This window comes from Melopsittacus undulatus, chromosome 5 (genome assembly GCF_012275295.1).
Source record: "Melopsittacus undulatus isolate bMelUnd1 chromosome 5, bMelUnd1.mat.Z, whole genome shotgun sequence".
NCBI lineage: Eukaryota > Metazoa > Chordata > Aves > Psittaciformes > Psittaculidae > Melopsittacus > Melopsittacus undulatus.
This window is the reverse complement of record NC_047531.1, coordinates 56,248,183-56,262,144: the sequence shown is the minus strand read 5'-3', so window position 1 is coordinate 56,262,144 and position 13,962 is coordinate 56,248,183. Positions and strand designations below refer to the sequence as shown.

Below are 13,962 nucleotides of genomic sequence, written 5' to 3'. Positions count from 1 at the left end.
AAGGATGACCAATGTTTCACAGAAATAACCACTATTTACAGATGGAGAGGAGAGGAAGACTAAACACATTGAAAAGAATTTTCAAATATGATTATTTCTCGTGCCAAAAACATCTTTACTAAGAGGCAAGGTAGCCTTACACAGCTTAAAGCATGCCAGAAGCAGGGTAGAAAACAATAGCACAGATCTGATTTTAAAGTTCTAAAATGTAAATAAAAATTCCAAACTTTATGACTAAAATTCTAAATCATTATTCTTAAAAGATTAACCAAATCAAACAGCAAATAATTCACCGCAAACACTTTCTACTTTTACATATGAATTGAGACAGTAAATTCAGTTTAACATTTCACATACAAATGTTGCCAAGAACTTTTGGCCACAAAACAAAAGTTCCCAAGAATCTGAATTCCCATTTTAATCCACCCTCCTACCTCCAAGTGTGCCTCACGTCTCCTAAAAATAGTAAAAGCACGCACAAATACAAAACTATATTATGATTATTTACTGCAAAAGAGAAACACATATAATGATTTCACTTTTCCTATTGTGAAGGCAGCAATTCAAATGATAAAACATGTGCACTGCATTCTATTGTGTCTTTATTGGTTCACCAAAATTATAAATTTGAAAACCAACCAGACTTGCTCCTCCCATTAGTTCCAATGCTTTGAACGCCACATACTGCATTGTAGCTTTTCAAAAAGGCTGTCCTGGAAGTAAAAGTGAATTCTTTTATATACTATGTACCAGAAAACTCGAGTCTGTCACAAGAGTTGTTTGTTATCTTATTAGTGACAAAATCCTTTCAATGGTTAGTCTCTGTAAACGTGACTGTAAATTTAGACACTGAACAAGCAAGTATTTGGTTGGAATAATTCCATAAAGAAGGTTCAAATTGTAAATAACAGGGAGATGCCTTGAGAGAACTCATTACTAAAAAAAGTGATCTCTTCAGAAATATATGAGTACCCACAGTCATTAATAAACATTCACTATTTGCTCTCTTTAGAATTTACGCCAGCACAAAGAGTGTGCAAAGAGAGGAGGGAAATGCCCAATACTTTCTTTGATTGTTTTATTTGTGAGCATACTTCAACCCCCTTACCCATGTCTCCTCTAAATCAGAGCTGGCTCACCTGAACATATGCTACTACTTTACAGAAATAGAGCTTCACTGAATGTGCAGAAGGGATTTACTCGGCAATAATCAGATAATCAGTACTTGGCTTTTGATATTCAGTGCATGGCTCTATGCCTTGTTTAAGTTACAAAATGACACTGAAAAGAAGTATTTTCCCAGTTTTCTTTCTATCATTCTGTAGGCTGTTTCTTGGCAAATGGTAACTAACCACTTCATGGTGGGAAATGAGGATGTGTTATCATAATACCTGCTGTGCAGGTGAAAAAATGAGATGCAAAAATGTCTTATTCACTCAATGCAACAGTGTGGCAGACAATAATTAAGTTATAAATGTTGTAACAAACACCTCAAAATGAAAAATGAGAAATGTCACAAAATGTTGCATTGGCCATTTCCTAGGTTTTGGATATTTAATTTTTCAAAATTAATGGTACCTTAACAAGGTTTCTAAATGGGGTAGAGTAGGTACGTTTTAATTTTTTAAGTGTAAGAAAATAGGGTAAAATCCCTCCAATTTTCTACTTCGTGATTCTTACATGGTTATGGACCATCAATACAACTGGAATTTTAAAAGCCACCACAGAGACTCTTGTACCTTATCCTGTATGCTGGTCATGTCACATACAGGCTGTTCCCACATCTTGTATTTTCTGACTTCCAAGTAATGGGGAGTCTCAGAAACTGTGCATGCTATAAAAGATTTCATAGAGAATATGCTCTCTTGGGCACAAATTCTCCCACGTACTTGCACCAAGTACAGCCCCTTTTTACTATATATCATTTCCCCACCCTTTTATCAATATCATTTTGCCAGGTTCAAATTTCACTCCACTAACCCCATCAGATTCTACTAATCTACCAGTGCTCCTCATAATTTTCCTATTACTTTTCTCAGGTTTGAGGCATTTTTTGTGCACAGTTAGTTCTATCCAACAGCACCTGTAGCCCCATATGTCCTACCCAGGTACAAGCCAAACCTCATACTATGCTTTCACTGAGTCCCAGATTCAGTACAGTTGTAAAAACATAGAATGATTTGGGTTGGAAAGGACCTTAAAGATCATCTGGTTCCAACCCCTCTGACATGGACAGGGACACCTTCCACTAAACCATGTTGATCAAAGTCATGATCAAAGGCCTTGAACACTGCCAGGGCTGGGGCATCCACAGCTTCTCTGGGCAGATGTTCCCATTTCTCACCACCCTCACAGTAAAGATTTTTTTCCTAATATCCAATCCAAAACTCAGTTTAAAGTCATTCTCCCTTGTCCAGTCACTACATGCCCTTGTAAAAAAGGCCATCTACAGCTTTCCTGTAGGCTACTTTATGTACTGAAAGGCTGCTATAAGGTCTCTCGAGTCTTCCCTTTACCAGGATGAACAACCCCTACTCTCTCAGCCTGTCCTGGGTTCAGCAGTAGCAGTCATTTTTTCCCCTTCTTGGTAGCTGGTGCAGCACTGTGGTTTGACTTTCAGCCTGGGAACGATGCTGATAGCACCTACGTTTTTAGTTAATGCTCAATTGTTTACTCTGACCAAGGACTTTCTGAGCCTCATGCTCTGCCAGGGAGGAGGGGAGGCCGGGAGGAAGCAGAGACAGGACACCTGACCCAAGCTAGCCAAAGAGGTATTCCATACCATAGCATATCATGCCCAGGATGTAACTGGGAGTTACCTGGAAGGGCTGAGAGCTCTGGGGGGGTTGGAGGAGGTATGGGTCAGTGCTCGGTCAGGCAGAGTGGGATGATAGTGGGTGGTGAGGTGTTGCATTCTCTTCACTTGTTATTTTGTTTATCATTATTATTATTATTGGCAGCAGCAGTAGTAGTGTTATACCTCAGTTATTAAACTGTTCTTATCTCAGCCCATGGGAGCTACATTCTTTTGATTCTCCTCCCCAGCTCTCCAGGAGTTGGGGGAGAAAGGGGGGGAGTGAGTGAACGAGCTGTGTGGCTGGGTTTAAACCACTACACAGCTTTTCTTCGTATTTCCTTGTAATCCTAGCTACTCATTCGCCCAGCAAAATCCAATCTGTTTTAATCTTCCCAGTGGCTAGCTTTCAATATGAACTTCCAGTCCTAACATTATTTATCCTGATCCGTTCTGCACACCGCGATGCTGATTCTTGCTTCTGCTCTATATGATCAAGCAGCTGGTTGGAATCAGCATCATATTTGGAGAATAGTCTAGTTAGCAGAGCTGCTGTCTGTTCAAATGACCAGACCTAGAGAGACTGTGGTAATGGAGAGAGGCAATGGGAAGTCCTTGCTCCCTCTTCAGGATGGGGTACAATCAGTGCAGGTAGAATCTTTCATTGCTAAATCTATCTTTCTACTGAGCATGTACAAATAGAGAATGCATTTAATTTTTAACCAATTTAGATAAATTTAAAGAGGGGCATCAGAAATATATGGTAAAAGGACCAAATCTTTTACTAAAAATAACTAGTGTTAAAAAAAAAACCACTAACATATTTCTATATTTTGTTCTTTAAAACAGTGAGCTGTTATGGCTAAGAGTTTCTTTCAAAAAAACAGAAAACCAAACAGAATCTCAGACTGAATGAAAGAATGTAAAGATTTAAAAACATAAATCCTATTTAACAGGATGCATTACACAAGTTTAGTAACGACTGTACCAGTGTAATCCACAGGTTAGGAGACTGTCTAATTATTCTGAAGTGGAGGAATGTATTAATTTACCAGAAAAGTCTTGAGTCTGCATTTCATACCTGAACACACAAAACCTCTGGGGAAAAATATTCTCTATTGTGAAATACTAAATAATGAAATCTTTAAATGCCATCTCCACTAATCTTATATCCTTTAAGAAAAAAAATCTGGTTTTCTAATCTTTGCGCACCAAATACCTTAGAATATTTATTAATGACTCTTTTTACATATAATAAATAACTCAAAATACAGTGGAGGGATTTTTATGCCCTAGTTGACTATTCATTCTTATTTCTGATAGTCCTCTGAAAATAATTTTCCCTACTGCATACCACAACTCATTTCCCAAACCTAGCCCCATAAATGCCTTATCTGCTTTATTAAAATAATTTCCAATATGGTGTGTCACAAATCCTGAACTATTAAAAGCACCAGCTATTCTGTGACCTTCAGACAATGATTGTCAGGATACAGCTGCATTTACCCTGATCATTGTCAAGTGAAACACAGATACCAGACTCCAGAAAGTTTTGTAACACAGTTTCTTTATGCACACAGTCACAAAAGAAATCTCTGATGAAAACCACCTTGGATTACGTAATTTATGGTGTCAAGATATTATTATACAAACACTCCTTGAAAGGAGTGCTCTTTGACATCAAACAGAAGGCTGGTAATAGGATCCAAAATTAAACTGACATAGTACCAGTAAGCTTAATGGTTACACAAGTTTTTAAGCAATCTTTTACTTGCCATAGCTTAATTATTATTTCTTATGTGCTGATGTACATGATGTTACAAAATTCTTTCACACAAGAAGCTTTATTTGCATGGAAACTCTACGTTCTTGCTTTAAAAATGCACAAACAATGAAGATGAAAGAAAAGCAACAGGACACTTCAAGCAACTGCAGCAAAGGGAAACAAAAACAATGGCACAACATTAAGCTGTCCGAACAAAAATGAAGTTAGACCAACACAGCCATAAAATAAAAGCATCTCAGAAAGCTTTTTTGAGCATGACTGATCAGACATATCATAAAATTTTGCTTTTATCTATACTATCCATACCCATTACTAAAGTAATTCACCAATATACTCTATGTTGGCCCACATATAAATGCACAGGTGAATGCACATGCAACACAGAAAATTAAATGGAGTTGGCAACAGCCTCTCAGTTTGCCAGGGAACTTACTGGCTTGGATGGATGACTCAATAAAACCTCAGGGTGCTAAAGGGAGAAAAAAGACAGGAAAAGATGGGGAAAGTTTGGGATAGGAATAGTGTGAGAGAGAAAAAGAAAAGATGTAACAAGGAAAAGAATTTAAAATAATAACCACAACATTAATTTACTAAGATGACAGAATCTTAATTTGTGATTATAGCATGCATTACTAATGAACTTTTGAAACATGAGAAACATGGAGTTGCCCCTTTGCAAGTTCCAAACTTGATCTTGATTTCTCAGTCTTCACACAGTTAATGTAGCCCTGTGTTTGGGTTTTACAGGTTGAGAAGGACTTTAATTTCTAGTGCTTCACTCATAGAAATTGTAAGGCAGCTAAATGATTTAGAAAACTAATTCAGTAACTGACACTATCAGAATGCTGAACACACTTGCTCTGTTTTTCCTTTTAAAGACATATGGATTTCAGTGGTAGCCTTTTCCTTTCTAGGTTACTATGCTGAATTCATCGTCCTTTCTTAGAAGAGAAAAACATTGTCAGCTGAGAACAAGAAGTGGTATTTCTACCTTATCTACCAATATTACCAGTAATGTTTTCAGTTGTTGCAGGAAATACATGTGAACAAAAATAAAAAGCAGCAGAGCCTGTATTAGACTAGCTGAACTAAATCTTGTGGAACACAGAATTTGGGTCAATGCTTCGGTCATTTTTTCTCTGTGTTTTGAAATATACCAGCCTCCGGAACTTCAAGGGAGAACACCACAGCAGAAAAAAAAGCACCCTGTGAGTGAGCCTGTTGAATCTAGAGGTACTTTCCTGGCAGGGAATCACTGCTAACATTCTCTGATGAAAAGTTCCTAGAATGCACCAAGGGGATGTCTGTTAAAATATGGTTTTGGACTCTTTCTTTTCTCTAACCTTGATCCCTTTCAAATAAGGAAAATGTCTATAGGGATGAAAGCTATGCACTGGAAATGAAGACAGACAAAAATCTGCTCATCTTTGTTGGAACAAATTATTGTATTAGTTGGCCTCTCCCAGATGAGAAAACCAGAATGAAACAAAGCATACTGAGTGGGAAAGATAAGACAGAAAAAGCAAGTATCCTGAAGAAAAACAACTAGAAGAAAGTTTTTTCACTGTAAAACTGTTACATTAAAATAGAAGTTTGAAAAATAAGTTTCCAAATTTAAAACCAAACCAAAACAAAAAACAACAAACCACCACACAGAAAAATAACACCTCACAGAAAAACAGGAAGAGAACTCCCTGTGTGTGATTTCCCTCTAATGATTCCATCTCAGCTCAAAAGGAGACTATTTAAGGCAGGACACCAGGCCATGTAATGATTTACATAACCACGGTATCATTATTAAAAAACCCAACCCCAAATATGATAAACATTGCAGTTTTATTTGCTGAGACAGAGATCAATATAAAGTTGTCATTAGTAAGAAGAGAAATAGTAATGATGAAAAGTGGACACCTTGAGTCAGACACTGGAGACTTCTTACATGGAAAGAAAAATAATACCAGCACCCCCGAACTCCAGTTGATTAATAATATTTCAGTGTAATGTAAAGTTAAGTCCCTTTTACAGAAAAGGTGGAAGCTTGCACTGTTTATGACTTCTCAAATGTTCACTGTTTAGAGAGTAGCAGGAGTTTTTTTCCAAGGGCTGCCCAAATCTTTTTTATCTAATGGCTTAACAGTAGTCCCATTCAGTCTCTCCCGTCAACTTTTTAACTTCTAAGGATAATAGATTTAACTGAAAGTATTCAAATTGTTCAGTGGAAATAAGAGGCAAGGGAAACAAAATTGATGTTGGACACATCTCTGTCCAAACTGTAAGGGAAATAACCTAAAAGAATAAGCTTTTTGCCATTTGCTGTGATGAGCTAAATGAGATAGCCCTTCCTTCATGTCTTATGCAAAAGAGTGCTAAGACAATGTAATAAAACTCAACATAATAAACCTCTAATTCAGCTTTGGACTGAATGCTCTTTGGAGCCATTAGTTTTATGGTTAATTGTGACAGCCATTTGCAATTGTTAACAATGCAGATGTGTAAACCTGAGGCCTTAGAAGCTGGATTCTCTCTCATAATTGTTTCAAGGCTGGCAAAGAATTAACCCACCTTGAAAATGTCAGACTGCCTGAATAAATATCTGCAGTGTATTTAAAGAGACACTCTTAAAAAGACATTTTTCTTCTTTTCTGCAAGTGACAAAATACATTGGTAAATTAAAAGCTGCTGGAAAAGAGCTTATTAAAGAAATATCTAAACTTAGTCATAAGTATAAAACATCCAAGTGGAGCAACTGTGACTTGGTTCCAGAAAGCAAGGAGGACCAGTGTTCTGTAAAAGTGTTTTTTTCCATATAGCTTGAGGAAAGCAAATGCATGGTTAGTTACATGTAATTGTACCTGGGTGCTAGAACGATGATTCCTTTATAAAAAAGCCATTGTGGACTGCCTTATCACCAAAAAAAAAAAATCTTTCCATTGAACTTTGATTTCTCCTTGAATAAAAAGAATGCAGGAGGCCAACATGACACAGTATTTAAAAAAGGAACAAGATATTTATGATTTTGTCTTACTAGAATGTGAAAGATCACTTTAGGGTCTCTGCACAGGAAACAATGGTCCAAATGCCCTTATAAGCAATAACACTTGAAACAGGGGACCAAATATCCAGAGTATTATGAAAAGGCTTTATATGCACATAGGTAATGGCACACTATCGATTTTCTTTACTTGTAAAACTTAAACTATCTTGACTGAATTATTTTGATAGCTTCTTTGAATTGGAAGATGCAAATCTATTTGTATTTACAATGCAATGAATTTATATTCATTATTTTTCTCAGAACCAAATTAGGACTACAGTTATTTGTTCCATAGCTGTCCCGTACAATTAATAGTGTGTTTAACATTTGAGCTATTTGCCCATTTTAACCCTCATGGAAAGGGTCACCCTCTTAATTACTTCCTTGGAAAAAAAAAAGAAAAAGATATTAGATTATAAAAATACATGGTCTTATGAAGTGGCTCAGTGTCCCTATGCAATGTTCCTGGATACTAGCTATTAAGCATAATCCTCTCTGAAATGGAATAAGCAGAGGTAGGCCCTAAAGGAATTTTAATGAAGAGCTGTCATCACAGTGCAAATTAACTGCATGTTCGTCTTTTAGCCAGCAATGCTTGACCAGATTTTTGTCAACCTCCACACCCACTTATACTACTGATATACTCACTGCTTATAGTAAGTGATCTCAGGGGGAGCAGCAGAAAGCAGTACATTAACAAATGCTAACTATACAGACATATTCCCTAATTGATTGAGTTTCCACAACTGGTTTTTCATCACCTATTTGTTATACACTCTCCCAGTTAGTAATTTCATATTTTTTTTTCTTAGAGTAATTTTAACGATGTTCTCCACTGTGGTTTTCTACCTACAAACTAACACTATCATCCAATTGCTGTAACAATCTCTGGCAAATCTTAGCTACAACAAAATCTTCAATTCCTTACTAGTAACACACTGACAAACGATGAAACTGCAATTCATGACAGAGAATTCAAATGAAAAGGTCCTTTAGGACTTCTGAAATACCAGCTCTACGGTATACTGAAAACAGCCTGTGAGACTACTGAAATGTACTCAGCTATCTTTTCTTGCTGCTGTACTTCGTCGATGCTGAATAACAGAAGTGTTTCTTTTGTGTAACAGAAATAAAAAGAAGGGCAATCATGTGTCTGGATACAAGTATATGTGTAAATTTCACTTACACAGAGTTCTCAGGTGCATTAACACCCACCTTCTACCCACACAACAGAAATCCTAAACAGATCTTAACTGATGACTCAAAATTTGTTCTCACATTCATTTGAGGAACTAGGACAGCATTCCAAACTACAGCATGGGCACTCCTTTTCCTGGGTAGATGTAAAGAAACAGCTAGAACACCACAATCCAAGACAAGTTTCTTTAAGAAATCATGTTGCTTTTTGTCATTTCTGTTTTTATAAATAGAAGTGTTATGATTATTTCAATTGGTGTGTTTTGTGCTTCTTCACCACCTGCTCTTTTAAAATCAAAAAGTTAAAATCAAATTAATGTTCTTCTAAACAGTGTAGTATTTATGATACCATGAGCCAAAATAAAAAAAAGGCCTGCAATGCGGACATAACCCAAAGATTCTGTTCAAATGAATTAATTTGCTTGTAATAAAGTATTACTTTTCTGAACAGCAAATTCCTAGCAGTGTATCAGCTGCAACTGGCAATGAGATTAAAACAAAAGATCACACACTTCACGGGTGATACATTCTTTTCGTTTGATTTTATGTATTCCTATGGGCTGGGCCAATCATGCTTCTGAATTTATCACATTAACACCTACAAATGTTGATAATTTATATGTGAAATACATAGCTGCTAATTTTTCAGCTGTTACACCAGCTTAATGGCACAATTACTGCTATGAACTGTAGTGAAGCACACCAAGTCTTTAATTCCTAGTACCTGTTGAAAAATAAAATCAACAGCACTTTTATTGCATGCAAATGACATCCAAAATTAGCACCAGTGTCTGAAAGTTACTTTCTGACAGGTTTATCTTGTAGTATGGCCACAACTTCACAGTTCTTGCTGAAAACCAATTCACAGAATTCAAACTTGAGACACAAAGTTTTCTATGTAGACATAGCAAATTTGTCTAACACTGAATGTTTACACCACGTATTTAAATATGAAGTGACATTACCTTCTTCAATTGAGTTTCCATCTTCAAACATTCTTCTTTTTTCTGTTCCAATGCAATTTCTAGTGTCTTGAGCCTGGAATCTTTCTTCAGTCCTGATGAAGCTAAGGATGAAGCATGTTCCTTCAGGTCCAATAATGATGACTAAAATAAAAGATGTAAAATAACTATCAAGTAAATACTTTCGATGTGCAATAACTAGTTTCTTTTTTATCTTTATTTTCTTCCTATCCCTTCATACTGTGTGCAGGTCCCAACTTTGAACAACGCATTTTGTTGGGCTGTTGGTGGCACTGATTTAAGACAGCTCAATTTAATTCAGGTTTTCAAGATCTGAATAAAATCTTGTTTAAATTAATTTAAAAATAATTTTTAAAGATGGAAGATTTTGTAAATGGAAATTTGCATTTCATGTTTCAGTCATGTTTAAGAAAATTTGGTTTTAATTAAAATGCTATTTAAAGATTATACATGCATAGCTGATTTGGCTGTTGTATCTAAAACTGACTGTTCAAAGCTTTTCTATATACTGCTGCTATGGAGTGAAACCGCTCCATGCTACCTACCACCAAAAGACATCTCAACTTCTTTTTCTGTGAACCATTTTAATGTTTTTTTTCCTGTCAAATGTTGCCTTTCATGTAGACAAAATCTCAGCACTTCCTGGATGCGAGTTTTTTCTTTTGTATTGCTCTACTTTGTGTTTTGAAAAAGACAGTAAGTAAACTTGAATGTTGCAATTCCAAGAGAGGAACAGAGAATGTTTATGTTTCTCTAATGTAATTAGGTTAATTTCTCTAACCAACTGGCTCATTACCAACAAGCAATTTAATTATCAAAAAAGAACACTTCTCAGAGTCAAAAGAACTAGCTATACTGTCTGCATAAAGGAATAAACATTATCTGCATACTTTTGGCACCTGCAGCATTGACCAGCCTCTGTCCCTTCCTCCCTATATTAAGCCAGGAACAAGCTTGCTCTCTGCCTTCAGCTGCCTATAAGCAGAGCTCCAGTAAATGCTGTCAACTGAACATCGCTCATTTGCTACTAACATAATTAATTGCTGCAAAGGGGACTGTGTGCTATCCATAAACAGGTGGCCCTGAAATGTTTATGCTTGGAAAACTTCTCAAACAATCTATTTTACCAGATAAACTTGTTGAAGGACCACTACTATAAAGGAACTTTTTTTTCACCTCAAACATAAGACGCACATATACAAGAAACAGTTCTAACACAACAGATTCATTCTGCTGGTCAACCTCTTTCTCTGTGAGATCTCCTTGTAAAATGCTGACTCTCTCTTTCAGGTCCTTAATGTCTTTTTTGTAGTTGTCAATCTCTTCCTGTTTTTCTCGTTCATCTCTGTCACGCTGTTCCTTTAGGCGCTCGATGGTCTTTTCCTAACAACAGAAAGCACTCTGTGAAGAAACTCCTTCTAAATTCAACATCTGAGACTTCTTATCACAACACTTCTTACACACTGTAGATGAGGAATGTAGGATATCATAGAATGGTTAGGGTTGGAAAGGACCTTAACATCATCTAGTTCAACCCCTCCTGCCATGGGCAAGGACACCTCCCACTACAGCACTGCCATTTTCTTTTCCTTATGATTGTAAAACAGATTCTCAAAAAGGAGGAAACTTGAGAAATATATGGATTTATTGCTAAGAAATACAAGGCTTTCTGTATCTCTGAAAGTTCACTGTAGTGTTACAGTCCAACACAATTTATCTGGTTCTGATAATCAAAATTAACTTAGACCAGGATAATATTGCTTCCTTACTTAAATCCTGTTTTTCAAAAATGCAAGGTTAAGTCTGTGGTTCTACTCAGAGAAAGGGCTGTAGTGCATATGTGACACCAGGATCGATATACAGTAAGAAAGGGCAGTAAAATAACTTTCAGGTACACCAGGTATCAACAGAACTTTGGCTATCTTGTAATCTGAAGGGATGCAAGTGAATCCCCCGATGTCAGGAAGGCTCTGCCATAGCTTTATATTTATAGAATCTGACAGACTAAAGGAACTGTGATCCTGGTTCTCTGGGAATCAAGAAAAAATATACAGTAAATCCAAAAGGTTGCCCCACTAAAACAGAATAGACAAGGCTATTTCCTCAGTCAGCTGTCTCCTGAGAGCTGAGCAAGCACACAGAAATGTTAGTTATCAGGATAACTACTCATTTTGATTCAGTATCGTGGATTAAAACTCCATTTCACACAACAAACTTGAAAAATTAATTTATTCTTAAAATATCTGGGCAAAGAAGAAGGCAGGCAGGCAGGAAGGCAGGAAAGAGAGGGCAAAAAGCAGAAGAATCTACAGTTGAACCGTAAGGTATTCCATAATCATACCAAAGATGCACCATGTAACGAGACGACTGTGAGAACACCAAACTTTTTCACCACCATACAAAATGATGATAAGTAGCTAATGACCAGAGCGATAGGTTGTGGCTCAGCTCTGCCTTCCTGCCCCGCTCATGGTACCGGGGGCGGAGGGCAGTACGCGGGGCTAGCTCTATGGATATCCTGCAGTGCCCTCTAGTGAGAGACCCACCGCTGCAGCCTCCACACTCATCCCTCAGTCGGCAAAGGACGTCACCGGGGTTTAGCATCAGAGATGTCCTGTACAGAGCCCAGGAAACACACGGAAAAGCCGGCCTTCGAGAGGTTATTAGTAGGAGGAGCTTTCGAAGGAAGGGATTAGGCTTTCGATACTCACTTTTTCTGCAAGTGCTTCTTCCAGCGTAGTCAAGGCAGTGTCAGTATTTGTGGTGTCAGCCTGCAAGGATTTCACTCGATCCTTTAAGCTGCTCATTTGCTTCTCCTTGTCTCTTAACTGTTCTTGTAGATTTTCAATCTTAAAGAGCAGGAATAAATTTTAAGACAAGAGCAAGCAAAAGCATGCAAAACCGTTTTAGGGTTATAAACTGTTAAAAATATTCTTAAAGCAAAGGAACTGGGCAAGGGCCTTGTTCCTGTAATCCTACATCAAAACATCAAGCTATGCACCAAACCCATTAAATATTAATGAGGGATCAGTAACCTTTCTGATAATTAGCAAAGAATTCAGAGCAAGAAAGTCTAAATAATATTCACAAGAAAAACAGAAAGAGTATTATTCCTCATTTCTGAGACTGCTGGACACTGCAGGACTGAAGGACGATCAATGCATTAACAATATGAAAGGAAAAAAACGGAGAAAAACATTACTGTATATGTAAACCAAAAAAAGTCACTTAATAATTAGCAAGTTGCAAAGAAGTATTATTTTAAGTATTTCCTTTGGTACTGTCATACTCCTTACTGTCATACTCCTTACTGGCTTTTTTCATCTTACATAGAATAATAGAATCATAGAATAGTTAGGGTTGGAAAAGACCTTATGATCATCTAGTTCCAACCCCCCTGCCATGGGCAGGGACACCTCACACTAAACCATATCACCCAAGGTTTCATCCAACCTGGTCTTGAGCACTGCCAGGGATGGAGCATTCACTACATCCTTGGGCAACCCATTCCAGGTAATTTGCTATATGATGGACTAACACAAAGGACCATCCCCTGAGTAGAAAATATATTAGCTATGTTTTCTGCAGGTGTAGAATTCGATCCATTATATGAGTTCTGAATATATCTTTTGGCAGACTGAGAAGACCTAATGCTAAACTCATTTTACGCATACATACACTTCACAAGAAACACACCCATTTACATTATGGTAGCCTGTTGAAAACAAATTTATCAGCAAAGGACTAAACCAGGTACAGATTTCTGAGTTGATTCCTTTTTGTTGCTGTTGTTGACAAGTTCTTCTTGCATCAGCAAACATACATCATAAAATGGTATATCTATCTGCAAAACACTTGCAGCAAGATAATTCTTTCAAGAGACATTTGTAAGAAATAAGGTAACCAGACAATCCCGTAGGCTATCTAGTCCAGTATTTTGTAAACTGAATGCACTAACTAGCCTTTTTGTTTCATCTGTTGAACTGCAGTTAGCAGCTCCTTTGTTAGTCGAAATACAGCAACTATCCCCAGGTTCTACTCTTCAACACTAGAAAAAACTGAGCTGCTGTAATTACAGAGCAAATGGTTATTTAGACACATGCACTACTTCTTTTTTTAATCTCTATTAAAATTACATCTGGAACACAGAAAATGGTCTAGATTCTCA

At 37.0% G+C, this 13,962-nt stretch overlaps 1 protein-coding gene across 1 annotated transcript in view; it reads right to left on the bottom strand.

Moving 5' to 3' along the window:
* ERC1 (ELKS/RAB6-interacting/CAST family member 1) overlaps nucleotides 1-13,962 on the bottom strand; it is a 284,155-nt gene that overhangs the window by 167,627 nt on the left and 102,566 nt on the right. The window contains exons 9-11 of the mRNA XM_034062833.1: nucleotides 12,506-12,643; nucleotides 11,037-11,177; nucleotides 9,777-9,917 (exon numbers count right to left, since the gene is read on the bottom strand). Coding sequence (XP_033918724.1) covers nucleotides 9,777-9,917; nucleotides 11,037-11,177; nucleotides 12,506-12,643 — 420 coding nt within the window. The remainder of the gene's footprint in view (nucleotides 1-9,776; nucleotides 9,918-11,036; nucleotides 11,178-12,505; nucleotides 12,644-13,962) is intronic.